The 23730-nt window shown below is 47.5% G+C and overlaps 1 protein-coding gene across 3 annotated transcripts in view; it reads right to left on the reverse strand.

The window, feature by feature from the left end:
- Window positions 1-339: 339 nt before the first annotated feature.
- tmem63c (transmembrane protein 63C) overlaps window positions 340-23730 on the reverse strand; it is a 413010-nt gene continuing 389619 nt past the window's right edge. For all 3 annotated transcript variants that reach the window (XM_067992153.1, XM_067992151.1, XM_067992152.1), the window contains 4 exons: window positions 14158-14325; window positions 13356-13471; window positions 5034-5108; window positions 340-4413 (listed from right to left, as the gene is read on the reverse strand). In XM_067992153.1, the coding sequence (XP_067848254.1) occupies window positions 4201-4413; window positions 5034-5108; window positions 13356-13471; window positions 14158-14325 (572 nt within the window). In that variant the 3' untranslated portion in view covers window positions 340-4200. The remainder of the gene's footprint in view (window positions 4414-5033; window positions 5109-13355; window positions 13472-14157; window positions 14326-23730) is intronic.

Below are 23730 nucleotides of genomic sequence, written 5' to 3' on the forward strand. Positions count from 1 at the left end.
ATCGAAATTTGTTGATGACAGCATTTCTGGTGGGAGTTTGTAAGAACACTGGGACTAGAAAACTACTATATTAATCAAAAGGCACCAGATAAAGCCTTCACCCCGCACCCCCCCCCCCTGATCTTGCCTTAATCCCTTCCCCCCACTTGCCTTAACCCCCCCTTCCCCTGTCACTGTTCACTGTTCAGGCAACATCTGGAGAGTACTAAATGCTGAGTTTCACTTGCCAAATCATCTTGCCTCAACCCGTTCAGATTATGTTAACACTTACACCGCCAGTCTCCTATTAGAAGTTGGCAAGAGGGGTTTGTTAATTCATTCAAAGAGAAAGTCAGACCGTGAAGTCATAATTACATTTGTTTATTAATCTTATTACACAACCAGCAGCATTGAAGTACGTAAAATATTGAGCAGATGTTAGTGTAATTAATAATTGAGGTTACAAAGGCAGTTCAGATATGTCCCTGGAATCTAGTGATAGTTGACTGCGCTGATTTAAATTGATATTGATCTCAATGTCCAAGGATTAATTCATACCGAGACTCTTTTATATAGTTAACAAGTTAAGAGCTTTCCTTAGCAAATCTGTTAGATATATTAAAAGTCTGATTGGTTTATTTTACTACAGAAACACTTGTAGCTTTAGCAATGACTCAGGAGCTTGTCCTTCTGCATTGGTGCAGTTGCATGTCTCGTCTTCCTCTTGGATCCTCATATCTCCCACCTGGTATATCAGAATAGCAAATCTCCATCTTAAATGTGATATCCATTCCCTCATGAATTGTCTCTTTTCCAGCATAGATCCACCTTGCACGTTGATAACTATATTTGGAATAGAGCTAACTCAAACTCTCTCTCTCGCCGGGAGTGGGATGTGACTAGTTGGAATATTGAAGGGTACAGGGAGTGAGCAGGAGAGTGAGATTAGACTGGGTGGAATATTGAAGGGAAGGGGAGTGAGCAGGAGAGTGAGATTAGACTGGGTGGAATATTGAAGGGTACGGGGAGTGAGCAGCAGTGAGATTAGACTGGGTGGAATATTGAGGAAAACGGGGAGTGAGCAGGAGAGTGAGATTAGACTGGGTGGGATATTGAAGGGAAGGGGAGTGAGCAGGAGAGTGAGATTTGACTGGGTGGGATATTGAAGGGAAGGGGAGTGACCAGGAGAGTGAGATTAGACTGGGTGGGATACTGAAGGGAAGGGGAGTGAGTTTAGACTGGGTGGGATACTGAAGGGTACAGGGAGTGAGCAGCAGTGAGATTAGACTGGGTGGAATATTGAGAAATACGGGGAGTGAGCAGGAGAGCGAGATTAGACTGGGTGGGATATTGAGGAATACGGGGAGTGAGCAGGAGAGCGAGATTAGACTGGGTGGGATATTGAAGGGTACGGGGAGTGAGCAGGAGAGTGAGATTCGACTGGGTGGGATATTGAAGGGTACGGGGAGTGAGCAGGAGAGTGAGATTTGACTGGGTGGGATATTGAGGAATAGGGGGAGTGAGCAGGAGAGTGAGATTAGACTGGGTGGGATATTGAAGGGTACAGGGAGTGAGCAGGAGAGTGAGATTTGACTGGGTGGGATATTGAAGGGTACAGGGAGTGAGCAGGAGAGTGAGATTAGACTGGGTGGGATATTGAAGGGTACGGGGAGTGAGCAGGAGAGTGAGATTTGACTGGGTGGGATATTGAGGAATACGGGGAGTGAGCAGGAGAGTGAGATTGGACTGGGTGGGATATTGAAGAGTACGGGGAGTGAGCAGGAGAGTGAGATTAGACTGGGTGGGATATTGAGGAATACGGGGAGTGAGCAGGAGAGCGAGATTAGACTGGGTGGGATATTGAAGGGTACGGGGAGTGAGCAGGAGAGTGAGATTAGACTGGGTGGGATATTGAGGAATACGGGGAGTGAGCAGGAGAGCGAGATTAGACTGGGTGGGATATTGAAGGGTACGGGGAGTGAGCAGGAGAGTGAGATTTGACTGGGTGGGATATTGAGGAATACGGGGAGTGAGCAGGAGAGCGAGATTAGACTGGGTGGGATATTGAGGAATACGGGGAGTGAGCAGGAGAGTGAGATTAGACTGGGTGGGATATTGAAGGGTACGGGGAGTGAGCAGGAGAGTGAGATTTGACTGGGTGGGATATTGAGGAATACGGGGAGTGAGCAGGAGAGTGAGATTAGACTGGGTGGGATATTGAGGAATACGGGGAGTGAGCAGGAGTGAGATTAGACTGGGTGGGATATTGAAGGGTACAGGGAGTGAGCAGGAGAGTGGGATTGGACTGGGTGCCTCATGGAGAATAACATTAGCAGACTTGTTGGAATGGAAGGCCTATTTGTCTAAGATTCTGTAATTCTTAAATGGTAACTTGGATTATTAATGAACAGAGAATAATTATCAATGCTAATATTTCAATAATGCAGCTGTAACCAGGGTGTCCTGAGGTTTATCCCCGTGAGTGATCTACAAGTAGATTGCTTATGCAGGTGGATTTTAAAGGGATCGCACCATTTGAACCAGCTGCTAGAGATAACAGTCTCAGACTCGACAGTTATCAAACTTGGGTCAGAGAAATCATTCATTTCATAGTCCCAACAAGTAAGTCCTCGGCACCCAGCCTGTGATTACAGTGTGGATGGGGTTGCTGTTTTTGGTGTTGCCACAACATTGGGATGTCTTAGAAAGGTTACAGCCTTTCTTTCAGCCTTTGCCTGACTGGGATTAGAGTAGACAGGGCTTGATGGCCGGCGCGGACACGATGGGCCGAAGGGCCTCTATCCGTGCTGTATAACTCTATGACAAGCTTCCTCCTTATATTGGCTAAAATGACCCCTTTATTAGATCATACTTGGTTAAGGTGTATATTCATGATCCAAAAAAGCCATGAATGTAGGCAATCATGTGTTCTTGTCAGATTACACCTTATGTCATGCAAGCCTTTATGGGGGTTGCCCATTTTCTGTGACCAAGCCTATGAATGGTGGCAGATTCCTTGCATCATGAATCTTACACACTCAGATTGGTTTGCAAGTTTCACTCTTGGACCAGCAATCATCTGCACTGTTCGGAATCCTCCCTTGGGCCTAAAACATGCACAAAAACTGGGTGATTCAACACATCATCGTCTCAGAAACATTTCACGCAGCGAATTAGTTTGAAATGTTATGTAGAAAAAGATAGTGTGAAGAGTAAGCAACGCTCCAGGGCAGTGTCAGTGACAAGAATGTGAATATACGGGAATGCAGCAGCCCATGGGAACGCAGGAGACAAAAGAATAAATGAAAATGTCGGAATGCACATGAAGACAGATATAAATGGGAATGGAGAGATATACAGCAGAATGCAGGGTAACAGAAAGGCAGAGACATGGAAATGAAGAGCTAAACAGGAATCAGTAAACAGTGAGGTGGGACCTCAGAGGATTGTAGGTGATGATCAAAAAAAGGCAGCAGTATTTAATAAATACTTGGCATTGGTCTTTATTAAAGAGAAAGATATTGGAGAGGAAATGAATCCTGCCGTGGGTGAGAGGCAGATGAACAATGTTATGATGGAGGGACTCCGATGTTCCCCTCAGTGAAGCACTCTGAGTGGTGCTAGATCCTGCAGCTCAGGTAAAATGTCCACCTTACATTCAGGATTAAGGCTTTTGGGGGAAGGAGAAATGGGCAGTGAGATGGGAAACTATGTGTCTGTGGGTGGAGTTGTGAGTCTGTCTTTAATTCTAATCAAAGAATTAGGTGGCAATAAAACGAGAGACAATTGGTCTGAAACTGTACAGACTAAAGCAGTAATAATATGTAATCTAATAACATAAGATGCCAGACCTCGATGAGAGGCTGGCTTCAGGCACATTGTTCTTTGACGGGAGCGTGTTTCAGGCAGCCTTCCAGCTCCCACGTGCAGTCAGACCCTTGGTCTGGGCGCTCTGAAACATGCAGCATTCACTGGACCATGCTGATTGCCTGGACATTCTCAGCTGGAGTATTGCAGGTAGTTATAGAACAAAGCAATCGGACATATGCCTCCAACCCACGGCACTTCACAACAAAAGCGAGACACTAATTTCAGTCCTCGTTTCCCTCCACATTCAGCAGGTGTCTCGCGTTAAAATAGAGCGCCTCTGGTAAGAGATAAACATTCTTCGACCTTCTCCCCAGCAATATCCTGCTACAGTATTGCTATCGACAGCAGGTACTAGTGATAGGCAGTGAGATTCGCTACCAGTGATTCTGCAGCTGTCTCCTGCTGCTGACTTTCCAAATCTGTTTCAAAGCTTTGCATTTGGCCAGGGTCCTCTGTTTTGGTCTCATCTGCACGGTTTTCCATTGCTCCATAAGTCTGATGGGCCGGGGACGCAGCGGGAGTTAGTCCCAGTTCTGCATCCTGGAGAACAGATGCAACAAACACCTAGAAATCAGAGATAGAGGTTTAGCACATAAAGGTGTCAGAGTAACAGCGACGGGGGTGGGGGGTTGGGGCAAGAGGGGCATTTGAGGGTGGGTGGGGGGTTGGGGCGAGAGGGGCATTCGGGGCAAGGGGGGGGGGGGTTCTGTCCCCCATCAGGAGTTAGGCCCCTTAAATATGTGAAGTAAGGGCCTTGCACCTGTTTTAAGCATCCGCCCAGGGCCCCACGAGTTGAACAGTGGGACCAACGCCTGTGCAGAGTAGGTGCAGGTAAATAGATCTGCTTTACCCCCATTTTACATCTGTCCCTAATGCAATGTTTACCAAATTCTACCCCTTTGTGTCTAGTAGCAACTGAAATGAGAGTGCCTGAAACTCACCTTGCAGCCACCAGAGAGGAGAGTTTCATCCCTTAGCCCCCATGTGATCTCAAACACAGGCTGCAAGGCTCAATCGGCAGAATCACACCGGGTTCCAACATTTATTAAACACAAGAAATCGATCAGGAGAATCTGACAAATACCAAGGGAGCATGGAGTTAACCCAAATTCCATGTAACCTGTCAGATATGTTTCCTGCTCTGCCCCTTCCCGGTAAATACACAGGACCGTCCAAGGACTTACATTGGAGTTTGGTGTTGAAGATACACTGCTTCTTTCTCCATCAGTGAACACGCCATCTGACTGCTGATCCGCCATCTGAGGAGAGTGGGTAACAGGTGAGAATTAAATTTACACTTTAATAGACTGAAAGAGGAAGGTGGGTAATGGGCTGGGAGCAGAGTTTAGGCACTGACTCAAGGTGGAGTCATAGGGACATAGACTTGTGCTAGTAAGAGGAGGTTGGGAAGAAATTGCCAAAGGTTCTCCAAGGATCTGTTACCGAGGGAGGCGAGACATGCAGCAATGCTAACTCGAGTGTGAGCTGGGGAGCAGGGCTGTCTTTACCAAGGAAGACGATGCTGCCAAAGTCACAGTAAAATAGGAGGTGGTTGAGATACTGGATGGGCTAAATATTGATAAAGAAGAGTACTAGAAAGGCTAGCTGTACTTAAAGTAGACAAGTCACCCGGTCCGGATGGGATGCATTCTAGGTTGCTGAAAGAAGTAAGGGGGGCAATTGCGGAGGTACTGGCCATGATCTTCCAAACATCAGTAGATACGGGGGTGGTGCCAGAGGACTGGAAAATTGCAAATGTTACACCCTTGTTCAAAAAAGGATAAGCTCAAAAGGATAAACCCAGCAACTATAGGCCAGTCAGTTTAACCTCGGTGGTGGGGAAACTTTTAGAAACGATAATCTGAGACAGAATTAGCAGTCACTTGGACAAGTGTGGATTGATTAGGGAAAGCCAGCACGGATTTGTTAAAGGCAAATCGTGTTTAACTAACTTGATAGTTTTTTGATGAGGTAACAGAGAGGGTCGATGAGGGCAATGCAGTTTATGTTGTGTATATGGACTTTCAAAAGGCGTTTGATAAAGTGCCGCATAATAAGCTTGTCATCAAAGTTGAAGCCCATGGAATAAAAGGGGCAGTGGCAGCATGGATACAAAATTGGCTAAGTGACAGGAAACAGAGAGTAGTGGTGAATGGTTGTTTTTCGGACTGGAGGAAGGTATATGGTGGTGTTCCCCAGGGGTCAGTGCTGGGACCACTGCTTTTCTTGATCTATATTAATGACTTGGACTTGGGTGTACAGGACACAATTTCAAAATTTGCAGATGACACAAAACTTGGAAGTGCAGTGAACAGTGAGGAGGATGGTGATAGACTTCAGGAGGACATACACAAGCTGGTGGCATGGGCGGACATGTGGCAGATGAAATTTAACGCTGAGAAGTGCAAAGTGATACATTTTGATCGGTAGGTTCAGCCACAACTGGAGTATTGTGTCCAGTTCTAAACACCGTACTTTCGGAAGGATGTGAAGGCCTTAGAGAGAGTGCAGAAGAGATTTACGAGAATGACTTCAGTTACGTGGATAGACTGCAGAAGCTGGGGTTGTTCTCCTTAGAGCAGAGAAGGTTGAGAGTAGATTTGATAGAGGTATTCAAAATTATGAAAGGTTTAGACAGAATAGATAGAGAAAAACTGTTCTCATTGGCGGAAGGGTCAAGAACCAGAGGACATAGATTTAAGGTGATTGGCAAAAGAACCAAAGGCGACATGAGGAAAAACTTTTTTTACACAGCGAGTGGTTAGGATCTTGAATGCACTGCCCAAGGGGGTGGTGGAGGCAGATTCAGTTGTGGCTTTCAAAAGGGAACTGGACAAGTACTTGAAGGGAAAAAATTTGCAGGGCTACGGGGACAGGGCGGGGGAGTGGGACTAGCTGGATTACTCTTGCAAAGAGCTGGCACGGACACGACGAGCCGAATGGCCTCCTTCCATGCTGTAACCATTCTATGATTCTATGAAGAACGAGTAGAGGCAATATAAACTAAAGGGTACATTTGTAAAGGGGGTGCAGGAACAGAGAGACCTGGGGGTATATATGCACAGGTCGTTGAAGGTGGCAGGGCAGGTTGAGAAAGCGGTTAGAAAAACATACTGGCCTTTATAAATAGAGGCATAGAGTACAAAAGCAAGGAAGTTATGATGAACCTTTATAAAACACTGGTTCGGCCACAACTGGAATATTGTGTCCAGTTCTGGGCACTGCACTTTAGGAAAGATGTGAAGGCCTTAGTGAGGGTGCAGAAGAGATTTACTAGAATGGTTGCAGGGATGAGGGACTTTAGTTACGTGGATAGACTGGAGAAGCTGGGGTTGTTCTCTTTGGAACAGAGAAGGTTGAGAGGAGATTTGATAGAGGTATTCAAAATCATGAAGGGTCGAGACAGAGTAGATAGAGAGAAACTGTTCCCATTGGTGGAAGGGTCAAGAACCAGAGGACACAGATTTAAGGTGATTCGTTCTTTTGCCAAAGGCGACATGAGGAAAAACGTCTTTACACAGTGAGTGGTTAGGATCTGGATTCAATCATGGCCTTCTAAAGGGAATTGGTTAAGTACTTGAAGTGAAAAAATTTGCAGGGCTATGGGGGAATGGGACTAACTGGATTGCTCTTGCAGAAAGCCGGCATGGGCTTGGCGGGCCGAATGGTGGCCTCCTGTGCTGTAGCCATTCTTTGAATCTATGGAGGAGGTTATTATACAATAACATACCAGGAGTGAGTTACAGGCTGAGATCTTAATCGAGGGGCTCGGGTGGTTTAAATATAGAGTAACAGATACCCCTGAGCTCGACTAGTGATCTAGTTAATATGTAGGACCCCTGAGAACATCAGAACATAAGAAATAGGAGCAGGAGTAGGCCACACGATATCTCGAGCCTGCTCCGCCATTCAATAAGATCATGGCTGACCTTCAACTCAACTCCACTTTCCCACCCGATCCCCATATCCCTTGATTCCCTTAGAGTTCAAAAGTCTATCGATCTCAATCTTGAATATACTCAACGAATCAGTATCCACAGCCCTCTGGGGTAGAGAATTCCAAAGATTCAACTCCCTCTGAGTGAAGAAATTCCTCCTCATCTCAGTCCTAAATCGCCCACCCCTTATCCTGAGACTGTGACCCCTGGTTCTAGACTCTCCAGCCAGTGGAAACAGCCTCTCCGCATCTACCCTGTCAAGCCCTCTAAGAATTTTATACATTTCAATGAGATCACCTCTCATTCTTCCGCACTCCAGAGAGTATAGGCCCATTCTACTCAATCTCTCCTCATAGGACAACCCTCTCATCCTAGGAATCAATCTAGTGAACCCAAGGCAAAAAATATCCTTCGTTCGATAAGGAGTCCAAAACTGTATGCAGTACTCCAGTTGTGGACTCATCAAAGCCCCATACAACTGTAAAAAGTGTTTTTTTTTTTAAGTCTTTAACTAAACATAACAAAAATAAACTTAATGATGTAATAAATCGAGGCATGGCAGGGCAGCTCAGACCCGTCGAATGCACGGCCTGTGCCATGTGGGAACTCCAGGACGCTTCCCATGCCCTGGACGGCCACAGGTGCAGAAAGTGTCGTCAGCTGGAGGAGCTCGAGCTCCAGGTTTCGGACCTTGAGTAGCAGCTGGTGTCACTGCAGTGTATCCGCAAGGCTGAGAGCTACGTGGATAGCACGTTTCAGGAGGTGGTCACCCCGCAGCTTAGGAGAGTGCAGGCAGAGAGGGACTGGGTGACCGCCAGACAGACAAAGAGGACCAGGCAGGTAGTGCAGGAGTCCCCTGAGGGCATCTCACTCTCCAACCAGTATTCAGTTCTGGGTACTGGTGAGGGCGATGGTTCCTCTGGAGAATGCTCCCAGAGCGAAGACCATAGCACCATGGGTGGCTCAGCTGTACAGGGGGGAGGAGGAAGGTCAGGATAGTGATAGGGGATTCAATAGTTAGGGGAACAGACAGACGTTTCTGCAGCCGCAGACGTGGTTCCAGGATGGTATGTTGCCTCCCTGGTGCCAGGGTCAAGGATGTCACTGAGCGACTGCAGAACATTCTGAGGGGGGAGGCTGGACAGCCGGAGGTCGTGGTCCATATCGATACCAACGAAGGTAGAAAGAGGGATGATGTCCTGCAGGCAGATTTTAAGGAGTTAGGAAAGAGATTAATAAGCAGGACCTCAAAGGTAGTAATCTCCGGATTACTCCCGGTGCCACGTGCTGGTGAGACAAAAATAGGAGGATAGAGCAGATTAATGTGTGGCTGGTGAGATGGTGCAGAAGGGAAGGCTTTAGATTCCTGGGGCATTGGGACCGGTTCTGGGGGAGGTGGGACCTGTGCAAGCCGGATGGGTTGCACCTCAACAGGGCCAGGACCAATACCCTCGCGGGGAGGTTTGCTAGTGCTGTTGGGGAGGGTTTAAACTAGCTTGGCAGGGGGAGTGTAGATTCAGAAGGGAGAGAAGCAGAGCTGGAAATGGAAGGCAGAAAATTAGTAAGTGAGTTTGGAAGGCAGAGGAAACAAAGGTTAGAAACTAGACAACAAAGGAGTTTGGCAGTGCTTAATGATTTTTACCTCAATGCAAAGAGTCTAGTGAATAAGGCAGATGAGCTGAGGGCACAGATATCCTGGCTATTACAGAAACATGGTTCAAAGAGGGGCAGGACTGGCAGCTCAATGTTCCTGGTTACAGGGTTTTCAGACGAGATAGAGAACAGGATAACAAAGGAGGGGGGAGGCAATATTGGTTAAAGAAACAATTACAGCTGGGAGGAGGGATGATATGTTAGAAGGATTATCAAATGAGGCCATATGGGTTGAGCTAAAGAACAAAAAAGGGGCAGTCACACTGCTGGCAGTGTACTATAGACCCCCAAACAGTCAGAGGGAGATAGAAGAGCAAATATGTAGGCAAATTTCTGAGAAGTGCAAAAACAATAGGGCAGTAATAGTCGGGGATTTCAACTACCCTAATATTAACTGGGATTCAATCAGTGCAAAAGGTATCGAGGGCGCAGAATTCTTAAATTGCATTCAGGAGAACATTTTTAGTCAGTACGTAGCAAACCCGACAAGAGAGGGGGCAGTTCTGGATTTAGTTTGAGGGAATGAGGCTGGGCAGCTGGAAGGAGTATCAGTGGGAGAGCATTTTGGTGGTAGTGATCATAATTCAATTAGATTTAGCATAGTTATGGAAAAGGACAAAGATAGAACAGGTGTAAAAGTTCTAAATTGGGGAAAGGCCAAATTTTACTAAGCAGAGACGTGGTTTAGCAACAGTGGACTGGAAACAGCTACTTGAAGGTAAATCGGTGTCAGGGCAGTGGGAGGCATTCAAGGGGGAGATTCAAGGGGTTCAGAGTAAACATGTTCCCACAAAGAGAAAGGGTGGGGCTGGAAAATCTAGAGCCCCCTGGAGGACAAGGAGCATTCAGGGTAAGATAAGGCAAAAAAACAGAAGCTTATGTCAGACACTGAGAGCTCAATACTACAGAAAGCCTAGAGGAGTATAGAAAGTGCAGGGGTGAAATTAAAAAGGAAATTAGGAAAGCAAAGAGAGGGCATGAAAAAATACAGGCAAGTAAAATCAAGGAAAACCCAAAAATGTCATATAAATACATTGAGCAAAAGGATAACTAAGGAAAGAGTAGGGCCTATTGGAGACCAAAAAGGTAACCTGTGTGTGGAGGCGGAAGATGTGAGTCTGGTTCTTAATGAATACTTTGTGTCTGTCTTCACAAAAGAGGGGGATGATGCAGAGATTGAGGTTAAGGAGGAGGAGTGTGAAATATTGGATGGGATAAACAGAGTGAGAGAGGAAATATTAAGGGGATTAGCATCTTTGAAAGTAGATAAATCACCAGGGCCGGATGAAATGTATCCCTGGCTTTTAAGAGCAGCAAGGGAGGAAATAGCAGAGGATCTGACCAACATTTTCCAATCCTCCCTGGATACAGGCGTGGTGCCGGAGGATTGGAGGACTGCTAACATTGAACCATTGGTTAAAATGGGAGCGAGGGATAGACCGAGTAATTACAGACCAGTCAGTCTAACCTCGATGGTGGGCAAATTACTGGAATCAATTCTGAGGGACAGGATAAATTGTCATTTAGAAAGGTACGGGTTAATCAAGGACAGTCAGCATAGATTTGTTAAGGGAAGGTCATCTCTGACTAACTTTTTTGAGCAGGTAACAAGGAGGATCGATGAGGGTAACGCTTTTGATGTAGTCTACATAGATTTTAGCAAGGCTTTTGACATGGTCCCACATGGCAGACTGGCCAAAAAAGTAAAAGCCCATGGGATCCAAGGGAAAGTGGCAAATTGGATCCAAAATTAGTTCAGTGACTGGAAGCAAAGGGTAATGGTTGTCGGAAGTTTTTGTGACTGGAAGGCTGTTTCCAGTGGGGTTCCACAGGGCTCGGTACTGGGTCCCTTGCTTTTTGTGGTATATATTAATGATTTAGACTTGAATGTGGGGGGCATGATTAAGAAGTTTGCAGATGATACAAAAATTGGCCGTGTGGTTGATAGTGAGGAGGAAAGCTGTAGACTGCAGGAAGATATCAATGGACTGGTCAGGTGGGCAGAAAAGTGGCAAATGGAATTCAATCCAGAGAAGTGTGAGATAATGCATTTGGGGAGGGCAAACAAGGCAAGGGAGTACACAATAAATGGGAGGATACTGAGAGATGTAGGGGAACAAAGGGACCTTGGAGTGCATGTCCACAGATCCCTGAAGGTAGCAGGACAGGTAGACAAGGTGGTTAAAAAGACAAACGGGATACTTTCCTTTATTAGCTGAGGCACAGAATATAAGAACAGGGAGGTTATGCTGGAACTGTATAAAACACTTGTTAGGCCACAGCTTGAGTACTGCGTACAGTTCTGGTCACCACATTACAGGAAGGATGTGATTGCACTGGAGAGGATGCAGAGGAGATTTACGAGGATGTTGCCAGGACTGGAGAATTTTAGCTATGATGAAAGATTGGATAGGCTGGGGTTGTTTTCTTTGGAACAGAGGAGGCTGAGGTGATTTAATTGACATGTACAAAATTATGAGGGGCCCAGATAGAATGGATAGGAAGGACCTATTTCCCTTAGCAGAGAGGTCAATAACCTTGGGGCATAGATTTAAAGTGATTGGTAGAAGGATTAGAGGGGAGCTGAGGAGACATTTTTTCACCCACAGGATGGTGGGGGTCTGGAACTCACTGCCTGAGAGGGTGGTAGAGGCAGAAACCCTCAACTCATTTAAAAAGTACCTGGATGTGCACCTGAAGTGCTGTAACCTACAGGGCTACGAACCAAGTGCTGGAAAGTGGGATTAAGCTGGATAGCTTTTTCAGCTGGCATCGACATGATGGGCCGAATGGCCTCCTTCTGTGCAGTAACTTGCTATGATTCTATGATTGTAACAAGATTCTTACTCTTATACTCCAACCCCCTTGCAATAAAGGCCAATGTACCATTTGCCTTCCAAATTGCTTGCTGTACCTGCATGTTAACTTTCTGTGTTTCTTGTACGAGGACACCCAGATCTCTCTGAACACCAACATTTAATAGTTTTTCAGCATTTAAAAAAATATTTTGTTTTTCTATTCTTCCTACCAAAGTGAATAACCTCACATTTCCCCACATTATACTCCATCTGCCACCTTCTTGCCCACTCACTTAACCTGTCTATATCCCATGCTGACTCTTTGTGTCCTCCTCACAGCTTACTTTCCCACCTAGCTTTGTATCGTCAGCAAACTTGGATACATTACACTTGGTCCCTTCATCTAAGTCATTAATATAGATGTAAATAGCTGAGGCCCAAGCACTGATCCTTGCGGCACCCCACTAGTTACAGCCTGCCAACCTGAAAATGTCCCGTTTATCCCTACTCTCTGTTTTCTGTCCATTAACCAATCCTCTATCCATGCTAATATATCACCCCCAACCCCGTGAGCCCTTATCTTGTGTAACAACCTTTTATTTGGCACCTTATCGAATGCCTTTTGAAAATCCAAATATATGACATCCACTGGTTCCCCTTTATCTACCCTGCTAGTTGCATCCTCAAAAAACTCTAATAAATTTGTCAAACACAATTTCCCTTTGACTCTGCCGAATCATATTATGATTTTCTAAGTGGCCTGTCACCACTTCCTGAGCTCAACCAGTGATCTTGTTCGTTCAGTGCAAAGGTCTGGCTGCTCTGGTAAATGTGGTAACAGCTGGAAACTGTCCAAAGTAAAACCTGACTGGGGGAGTAAGTGTCAAGCTTACAGCTGTCACGAGTCACTCAGCACGGTGGGCTCTCTATCTACCAGCTTATGGACCCTCTCTCTCTCACCTCTCCTCTCTTGCAATCCCACCTCACCGCTGTTGGACCTGAGTGTTAAGAATATAAAATAAAACCAGATATGTTACTAATTATGAACCCCAATCCCTCAAACCCCCAGGATCCCTCACACCCCCCGCCCCCCCCATCTTTGGGGGACACCATTTACCTGGTAGTTTTGAGGTTTAATTTTGTGGAGGCCTTTGATGCAGAATCCAAACAGAGTGAAGATGATGCAGAAGAGCAGAGTGATGAAGGTGAAGAGTGTGATTGGCTGGACTGGCCCTAGAATAAAAACACAAGTCACTCGGGAACTCTGAGCAGAGCGAGGTGAATATCCAGAATACTGACAACAGTCACAATACAACTTACACTGATGGGCCCTGGCTCGGTGTCCGAGGGGTGGGGGGGAGGGGAGGAGGGCGGGTGTCTGTGGGGGGGGGGCGGTGTCTGTGGGGGGGGGGGGGGGCGGGTGTCTGTGGGGGGGGGGGGGGGGCGGGTGTCTGTGGGGGGGGGGGGGGGCGGGTGTCTGTGGGGGGGGGGGGGGGGCGGGTGTCTGTGGGGGGGGGGGGGGGGGCGGGTGTCTGTGGGGGGGGGGGGGGGGGGCGGGTGTCTGTGGGGGGGGGGGGGGGGGCGGGTGTCTGTGGGGGGGGGGGGGGGGGCGGGTGTCTGTGGGGGGGGGGGGGGGGGCGGGTGTCTGTGGGGGGGGGGGGGGGGGCGGGTGTCTGTGTGGGGGGGGGGGGGGGCGGGTGTCTGTGGGGGGGGGGGGGGCGGGTGTCTGTGGGGGGGGGGGGGGGCGGGTGTCTGTGGGGGGGGGGGGGGGCGGGTGTCTGTGGGGGGGGGGGTGTTCGTGGGGGGGCCGTGTCCGTGGTGGGGGGGGCGGGTGTCTGTGGGGGGGGCCGTGTCCGTGGTGGGGGGGCGGTTTGCGGATTCACACACTGATGCGATGATGCAGGAGGGTTTCTACATACCTAGTCGAAGCACAGAGAAGAACAGGAGCCAGAACATGCAGAGTATGGGCGCAAAGATGACCTGGCTGATTGCGGCTGAGTGGAGCCGGTGGTTGAGTTTGGCCGGGAGACAGGCGTAGTAAATGTTGTATCGATCCACCAGGTGTTTCAGCAACATGTACAGCAGTCCTGAGAGCGATTAAACAGAGACAGTTACACAGAAACAGCAGGGTGCAGGGTCCTTTAAACAGAGAGTGGAGGGGGTGAGAGGGCAAGAAGGGGGCGGGGAGGAGAGAGGGGGGGGGAGAGAGGGTGGGTGGAAATAATAACCTAAAGATAAGAAAAGGAAGGGATGAGAGCAAAGGTCGGAGTACAAAATGTTATCGAGATAATATAAATACTCTGGGTACAGAAAAGGTTTAGGGAAATAATAATAACAAAATACCTGATAAAAATAAAGCAGGAGTAATGAAAAACAACATATTAAATTGCTGGTATAACAATGTACAGAGCATCAGCAACTAAAAGTGTGATAAGTCAGAAATTGTGAGAGATACACCTGCAGGACATAAGGGCATTTGTTAAGGTTCTGCACAGGAGATTATTAGCAAAAATGAAAGCACATGGAATTGAAAGCAACCTTGTGACATCGGTGGGAAATTGGTTGGGAGACGGAGAGTAAGGGTAAAGGGAGCGTACTTTGATCGGCAGAATGTGACTAGTGATGTTCCCCAGGAATCTGTACTGGGGCCACAGCTTTTCACCATATTTATAAATGACTTGGATGAAGGAATAGAGAGCCTTATATCAAGTTTGCTGATGACACTAAGTTAGGAGGCACAGTGACTTGTGTAGATGGGAGGAGAGAGTTACAAAGAGACAAAGGCAGACTAAGTGAGTGTGCAAAATTGTGGCAGATGGAGTTCAATGTGGGAAAGTGTGAGGTCATCCACTTTGCATCCAAGAAAGACAGATCAGAGTATTTTGTAAATGATGAGAAAATAGGAACTGTAGAGGGGCAGAGAGATTTGGAGGTCCAAGTTGACAAATCACTAAAATCTAACGGACAGATTTAAATAGCAATCAAAAAGGCTAATGGAATGTTGGCCTTTATTTGGCGGGCTGGAATATAAAGGGGAGGAAGTTATGTTCCAGTTGTACAGAGCACTGGTCAGACCCCATCTGGAAACTGAGTTCAGTTCTGGGCACCGCACCTCAGGAAGGATAGATTGGCCTTGCAGGGGGTACAGCGCAGATTCACCAGAATGATACTGGGGATTAAAGGGTTAAATTATGAGGACATGTTGCACAGACTAGACTTGTATTCCCTTGAGTTTAGAAGACTGAGGGGTGATCTGATAATAGAATCATACAGCACAGGAGGAGACCATTCGGCCCATCGTGCCTGTGCCAGCTCTTTGAAAGAGCTATCCAATTCGTCCCACTCCCCTGCTCTTTCCCCATAGCCCTGCAAATTTTTCCCCTTCAAATTCTCTTTTAAAAGTTACTATTGAATCTGCTTCCACCACCCTTTCAGGCAGCGCTTTCCAGATCGTAACAAAATTTTGGAGTCCATTATTAAGGAGACAGTAGCGGAACATTTAGATAAACATAATTTAATAGGACAAAGTCAGCATGGCTTTACGAAGGGGAAGTCATGTCTGACAAATTTGCTTGAGTTCTTTGAGGACATAACGTGCAGGGTGGATAAAGGGGAACCAGTGGACGTAGTGTATTTAGACTTCCAGAAGGCATTCGACAAGGTGCCACATAAAAGATTATTGCTCAAGATAAAGAATCACTGGATTGGGAGTAATATTCTGGCATGGGTGGAGGATTGGTTATCAAACAGGAAGCAGAGAGTTGGGATAAATGGTTCATTCTCGGACTGGCAACCAGTGGCCAGTGGTGTTCCGCAGGGGTCGGTGCTGGGTCCCCAACTCTTTACAATCTATATTAACGATTTGGAGGAGGGGACCGAGTGTAACATATCAAAGTTTGCAGATGATACAAAGATGGGAGGGAAAGTAAAGAGTGAGGAGGACATAAAAAACCTGCAAGGGGATATAGACAGGCTGGGTGAGTGGGCGGAGATTTGGCAGATGCAATACAATATTGGAAAATGTGAGGTTATGCACTTTGGCAGCAAAAATCAGAGAGCAAGTTATTATCTTAATGGCGAGAAACTGGAAAGTACTGCAGTACAAAGGGATCTGGGGGTCCCAGTGCAAGAAGATCAAAAAGTTAGTATGCAGGTGCAGCAGGTGATCAAGAAGGCCAACGGAATGTTGGCTTTTATTGCTCGGGGGACAGAATATAAAAACAGGGAGGTATTGCTGCAGTTATATAAGGTATTGGTGAGACCGCACCTGGCATACTGCATACAGTTTTGGTGTCCATACTTAAGAAAAGACATACTTGCTCTCGAGGCAGTACAAAGAAGGTTCACTCGGTTAATCCCGGGGATGAGGGGGTGGACATATGAGGAGAGGTTGAGTAGATTGGGACTCTACTCATTGGAGTTCAGAAGAATGAGAGGCGATCTTATTGAAACATATAAGATTGTGAAGGGGCTTGATCGGGTGGATGCGGTAAGGATGTTCCCAAGGATGGGTGAAACTAGAACTAGGGGGCATAATCTTAGAATAAGGGGCTGCTCTTTCAAAACTGAGATGAGGAGAAACTTCTTCACTCAGAGGGTAGTAGGTCTGTGGAATTTGCTGCCCCAGGAAGCTGTGGAAGCTACATCATTAAATAAATTTAAAACAGAAATCGACAGTTTCCTAGAAGTAAAGGGAATTAGGGGTTACGGGGAGCGGGCAGGAAATTGGACATGAATTTAGATTTGAGGTTAGGATCAGATCAGCCATGATCTTATTGAATGGCGGAGCAGGCTCGAGGGGCCGATTGGCCTACTCCTGCTCCTATTTCTTATGTTCTTATGTAACTCGCTGTGCAAACATTTCTTTCCTCATGTCGCCTTTGGTTCTTTTGCCAATTACCTTAAATCTGTGTCCTCTGGTTCTCAACCCTTCCGCCAATGGGAACAATTTCTCTTTATTTACTTTATCTCAACCCCTCATGATTTTGAACACTTCTATCAAATCTCCTCTTAACCTTCTCTGCTCCAAGGAGAACAACCCCAGCTTCTCCAGTCTCTCCACATAACTGAAGTCCCTCATCCCTGGTACCATTCTAGTAAATCTCCTCTGCACCCTCTCTAAGGCCTTGACATCTTTCCTAAAGTGTGGTGCCCAGAATTGGATATAATACTCCAGCTGAGGCCTAACCAGTGTTTTATAAAGGTTTAGTATAACTTCCTTCCTTTTGTATAACCTGGTGTTGTAAGATTCCTTCTATTAATAAAGCCCAGGATCCCATATGCTTCCTTAACAGGCTTCTCAATTTGCCCTGCTGCCTTCAAAGATTTGTGTATGTGCACCCCCAGGTCTCTCTGTTCCTCTACTCCCTTGAAAATTGTACCATTTAGTTTATATTGCCTCTCCTCATTCTTCCTACCAAGATGTATCACTTCACACTTCTCTGCATTAAATTTCATCTGCCATGTATCTGCCCATTTCATCAGTCTGTCTGTGCCCTCCTGAAGTCTGTTGTAAACAATTTTACAACACCAAGTTATAGTCCAGCAATTTTATTTTAAATTCACAAGCTTTCGGAGGCTTCCTCCTTCGTCAGGTGAACGATGTGAAAATGAAATCCTCGAAATGAAATCGCATTTATAATTCACAGAACAATGCTTGGTGATTACAGACAGTTTTTTCAACTGCCCGTTGCCAAGGCAATCAGTGTGCAGACAGACAGGTGTTACCTGCCAGGGTCTCAGAATATACAAATCACCAAAAAAAACAACAAACAAAAAAAAAACAGAGATAGAGAGGTAGAAACATAGAAAAGACAGCAACTGACCCGTTATATTAAAAACAGATAACATTTGTTCGCTGGTGGGGTAACGTGTAGCGTGACATGAACCCAAGATCCCGGTTGAGGCCGTCCTCATGGGTGCGGAACTTGGCTATCAATTTCTGCTCGACGATTTTGCGTTGTCGTGTGTCTCGAAGGCCGCCTTGGAGTACGCTTACCCGAAGGTCGGTGGATGAATGTCCATGACTGCTGAAGTGTTCCCCGACTGGGAGGGAACCCTCCTGTTTGGCGATTGTTGCGCGGTGTCCGTTCATCCGTTGTCGCAGCGTCTGCATGGTCTCGCCAATGTACCATGCTCTGGGGCATCCTTTCCTGCAACGTATGAGGTAGACAACGTTGGCCGAGTCACAGGAGTATGAACCATGCACCTGGTGGGTGGTGTCCTCTCGTGTGATGGTGGTATCTGTGTCGATGATCTGGCATGTCTTGCAGAGGTTGCCGTGGCAGGGTTGTGTGGTGTCGTGGACGCTGTTCTCTTGAAAGCTAGGTAATTTGCTGCGAACGATGGTCTGTTTGAGGTTGGGTGGCTGTTTAAAGGCGAGTAGTGGAGGTGTGGGGATGGCCATAGCGAGGTGTTTGTCCTCATTGATGACATGTTGAAGGCTGCGGAGAACATGGCGTAGTTTCTCCGCTCCGGGGAAGTACTGGACGACAAAGGGTACTCTGTTGGTTGCGTCCCGTGTTAGTCTCCTGAGGAGGTCTATGCGATTTTTTGCTGTGGCCCGTCGGAACTGTCGATCGATGAGTCGAGCGTCATATCCCGTTCTTACTAGGGCGTCTTTCAGCGTCTGTAGGTGTCCATCGCGTTCCTCCTCGTCTGAGCAGACCCTGTGTATTCGCAGGGCCTGTCCATAGGGGATGGCCTCTTTGACGTGGTTAGGGTGGAAGCTGGAAAAGTGGAGCATCGTGAGGTTGTCCGTGGGCTTGCGGTAGAGTGAGGTGCTGAGGTGCCCGTCTTTGATGGAGATTCGTGTGTCCAAGAAAGAAACTGATTCTGAGGAGTAGTCCATGGTGAGCTTGATGGTGGGATGGAACTTGTTGATGTTATCGTGTAATCTCTTCAGTGATTCTTCGCCGTGGGTCCATAGGAAGAAAATGTCGTCGATGTATCTGGTGTATAGTGTTGGTTGGAGGTCTTGTGCAGTGAAGAAGTCCTGCTCGAACTTGTGCATGAAAATGTTGGCGTATTGGGGTGCGAATTTGGTCCCCATGGCTGTTCCGTGTGTTTGGGTAAAGAACTGGTTATTGAAGGTGAAGACATTGTGATCCAGGATGAAGCGGATGAGTTGGAGGATGGCGTCTGGAGATTGGCTGTTGTTGGTGTTGAGTATTGATGCTGTCGCAGCGATGCCGTCATCGTGGGGGATACTGGTGTAGAGTGCCGAGACGTCCATCGTGGTGAGAAGTGTTCCTGGTTCAACTGGTCCGTGGGTACTGAGTTTTTGTAGGAAGTCTGTAGTGTCGCGACAGAAGCTGGGGGTTCCCTGTACGATGGGTTTCAGGATGCCCTTGATGTATCCAGAGAGGTTCTCACACAGGGTTCCGTTGCCTGATACGATAGGACGTCCGGGTGTGTTGGCTTTGTGTATCTTTGGGAGGCAGTAGAAGTCTCCCACGCGGGGAGTACGTGGGATGAGAGTGCGTAGGATGCTTTGAAGGTCTGGATCGAAGGTCTTGATCAGTTTGTTGAGCTGGTGGGTGTGTTCTTTGGTCGGATCTGCGGGTAACCATCTGTAGTGTTCCTGGTTGTCCAGTTGTCGGTATGCTTCTTTGCAATAGTCCGTTCTGTTCTGTATGACGATGGCTCCTCCTTTGTCCGCTGGTTTGATGACGATGTTGCGGTTGGTCTTGAGAGCGTTGATGGCGTTGCGTTGTGCTCGGGTGACATTCTGGACTGTCTTCTGAGTGCGGCTGATGAATCTGGCATTGACGCATTTCCTGACAGCTTGAGCATACATGTCCAGCTGAGGGCAGCGACCCTCCGGAGGAGTCCAGTTTGACTCTTTCCTCTTCGGTTGCTGTACCGCGGATCCCTCTGTCTGCTGTTCCGGATCGTCGATTGTCTCATTGGGTTCGCTGCTGAAATCTTGGGGTTTGTGGTAGAATTCCCGGAGCCTCATTCTCCTGATGAATTCCTCTGTGTCCGCCGCGAGATCCTCGAAATGAAATCCTCGAAATGAAATCGCATTTCGAGGATTTCATTTTCACATCGTTCACCTGACGAAGGAGGAAGCCTCCGAAAGCTTGTGAATTTAAAATAAAATTGCTGGACTATAACTTGGTGTTGTAAAATTGTTTACAATTGTCAACCCCAGTCCATCACCAGCATCTCCACATCATGACTACCATCGACACCACAAACTGCCGGCTCACAGTGGAAAGGATATCCAAGAAGATCGCGCATTTAGACACAGACATCAAGTTTTTACAGAGCTGCAAGAAAGCAGACAAGATCCCGAAAGGACTCCAGATCACGAACCCACTCAGGTCCACATACAACTCGGATTACGCTGAGAGACTCTGCCGCCGTACCTCTCGCACACTCCGCAACCATCTCATCCACCAACTCTACAGCAGACGCCACAACCTCGAAACCAAGATAGAGTCCATACTCTCAACCTGTACTCAGGACACAGCAGACCAGCTACGTTATACCGCCAAACAGACGAGGCAACGGAACTACGCTGCCTACATGAAAACCAAGAGCAGGAAGCTTGAGAAACTCGGCATCACCACCAGCATCGACCAAGCTTCCCCTGGTACCGCGGTTGCAACCACAGGGAAGTCTATCGTCAATTTGTCCGACCACACCCTTCAACCAGACGAAATCGAAGTTCTCAGCCGAGGGCTCAATTTCTGCCCCACTACCAAAATGGACCCCACTAGTCTCGCGGCGGACACAGAGGAATTCATCAGGAGAATGAGGCTCCGGGAATTCTACCACAAACCCCAAGATTTCAGCAGCGAACCCAATGAGACAATCGACGATCCGGAACAGCAGACAGAGGGATCCGCGGTACAGCAACCGAAGAGGAAAGAGTCAAACTGGACTCCTCCGGAGGGTCGCTGCCCTCAGCTGGACATGTATGCTCAAGCTGTCAGGAAATGCGTCAATGCCAGATTCATCAGCCGCACTCAGAAGACAGTCCAGAATGTCACACGAGCACAACGCAACGCCATCAACGCTCTCAAGACCAACCGCAACATCGTCATCAAACCAGCGGACAAAGGAGGAGCCATCGTCATACAGAACAGAACGGACTATTGCAAAGAAGCATACCGACAACTGGACAACCAGGAACACTACAGACGGTTACCCGCAGATCCGACCAAAGAACACACCCACCAGCTCAACAAACTGATCAAGACCTTCGATCCAGACCTTCAAAGCATCCTACGCACTCTCATCCCACGTACTCCCCGCGTGGGAGACTTCTACTGCCTCCCAAAGATACACAAAGCCAACACACCCGGATGTCCTATCGTATCACGCAACGGAACCCTGTGTGAGAACCTCTCTGGATACATCAAGGGCATCCTGAAACCCATCGTACAGGGAACCCCCAGCTTCTGTCGCGACACTACAGACTTCCTACAAAAACTCAGTACCCACGGACCAGTTGAACCAGGAACACTTCTCACCACGATGGACGTCTCGGCACTCTACACCAGTATCCCCCACGATGACGGCATCGCTGCGACAGCATCAATACTCAACACCAACAACAGCCAATCTCCGGAAGCCATCCTACAACTCATCCGCTTCATCCTGGATCACAATGTCTTCACCTTCGATAACCAGTTCTTTACCCAAACACACAGAACAGCCATGGGGACCAAATTCGCACCCCAATACGCCAACATTTTCATGCACAAGTTCGAGCAGGACTTCTTCACTGCACAAGACCTCCAACCAACACTATACACCAGATACATCGACGACATTTTCTTTCTATGGACCCACGGCAAGGAATCACTAAAGAGACTACACGATAACATCAACAAGTTCCATCCCACCATCAAGCTCACCATGGACTACTCCTCAGAATCAGTTTCTTTCTTGGACACACGAATTTCCATCAAAGACGGGCACCTCAGCACCTCACTCTACCGCAAGCCCACGGACAACCTCACGATGCTCCACTTTTCCAGCTTCCACCCTAACCACGTCAAAGAGGCCATCCCCTATGGACAGGCCCTGCGAATACACAGGGTCTGCTCAGACGAGGAGGAACGCGATGGACACCTACAGACGCTGAAAGACGCCCTAGTAAGAACGGGATATGACGCTCGACTCATCGATCGACAGTTCCGACGGGCCACAGCAAAAAATCGCATAGACCTCCTCAGGAGACTAACACGGGACGCAACCAACAGAGTACCCTTTGTCGTCCAGTACTTCCCCGGAGCGGAGAAACTACGCCATGTTCTCCGCAGCCTTCAACATGTCATCAATGAGGACAAACACCTCGCTATGGCCATCCCCACACCTCCACTACTCGCCTTTAAACAGCCACCCAACCTCAAACAGACCATCGTTCGCAGCAAATTACCTAGCTTTCAAGAGAACAGCGTCCACGACACCACACAACCCTGCCACGGTAACCTCTGCAAGACATGCCAGATCATCGACACAGATACCACCATCACACGAGAGGACACCACCCACCAGGTGCATGGTTCATACTCCTGTGACTCGGCCAACGTTGTCTACCTCATACGTTGCAGGAAAGGATGCCCCAGAGCATGGTACATTGGCGAGACCATGCAGACGCTGCGACAACGGATGAACGGACACCGCGCAACAATCGCCAAACAGGAGGGTTCCCTCCCAGTCGGGGAACACTTCAGCAGTCATGGACATTCATCCACCGACCTTCGGGTAAGCGTACTCCAAGGCGGCCTTCGAGACACACGACAACGCAAAATCGTCGAGCAGAAATTGATAGCCAAGTTCCGCACCCATGAGGACGGCCTCAACCGGGATCTTGGGTTCATGTCACGCTACACGTTACCCCACCAGCGAACAAATGTTATCTGTTTTTAATATAACGGGTCAGTTGCTGTCTTTTCTATGTTTCTACCTCTCTATCTCTGTTTTTTTTTTGTTTGTTGTTTTTTTTGGTGATTTGTATATTCTGAGACCTGGCAGGTAACACCTGTCTGTCTGCACACTGATTGCCTTGGCAACGGGCAGTTGAAAAAACTGTCTGTAATCACCAAGCATTGTTCTGTGAATTATAAATGCGATTTCATTTCGAGGATTTCATTTTCACATCGTTCACCTGTCGAAGGAGGAAGCCTCCGAAAGCTTGTGAATTTAAAATAAAATTGCTGGACTATAACTTGGTGTTGTAAAATTGTTTACAATTGTCAACCCCAGTCCATCACCGGCATCTCCACTCCTGAAGTCTGTCACGATCCTCCACATTGTTTACTACATTTCCAGGTTTCGTGTCATGTGCAAACTTTGAAATTATACCCAAGTCCAGGTCATTAATAAATGTCAAGGTAATCGAGGTGTTTAAAATGATAAAAGGATTCGATAGCGTAAATACGGAGAAACTAGTCATAGAATCATAGAAATTTACAGCACAGAAGGAGGCCAGTCGGCCCATCGTATCAATGTCGGCCAAAAAAGAGCCATCCAGC

The sequence above is a fragment of the Heptranchias perlo genome, chromosome 10 (genome assembly GCF_035084215.1).
Source record: "Heptranchias perlo isolate sHepPer1 chromosome 10, sHepPer1.hap1, whole genome shotgun sequence".
NCBI lineage: Eukaryota > Metazoa > Chordata > Chondrichthyes > Hexanchiformes > Hexanchidae > Heptranchias > Heptranchias perlo.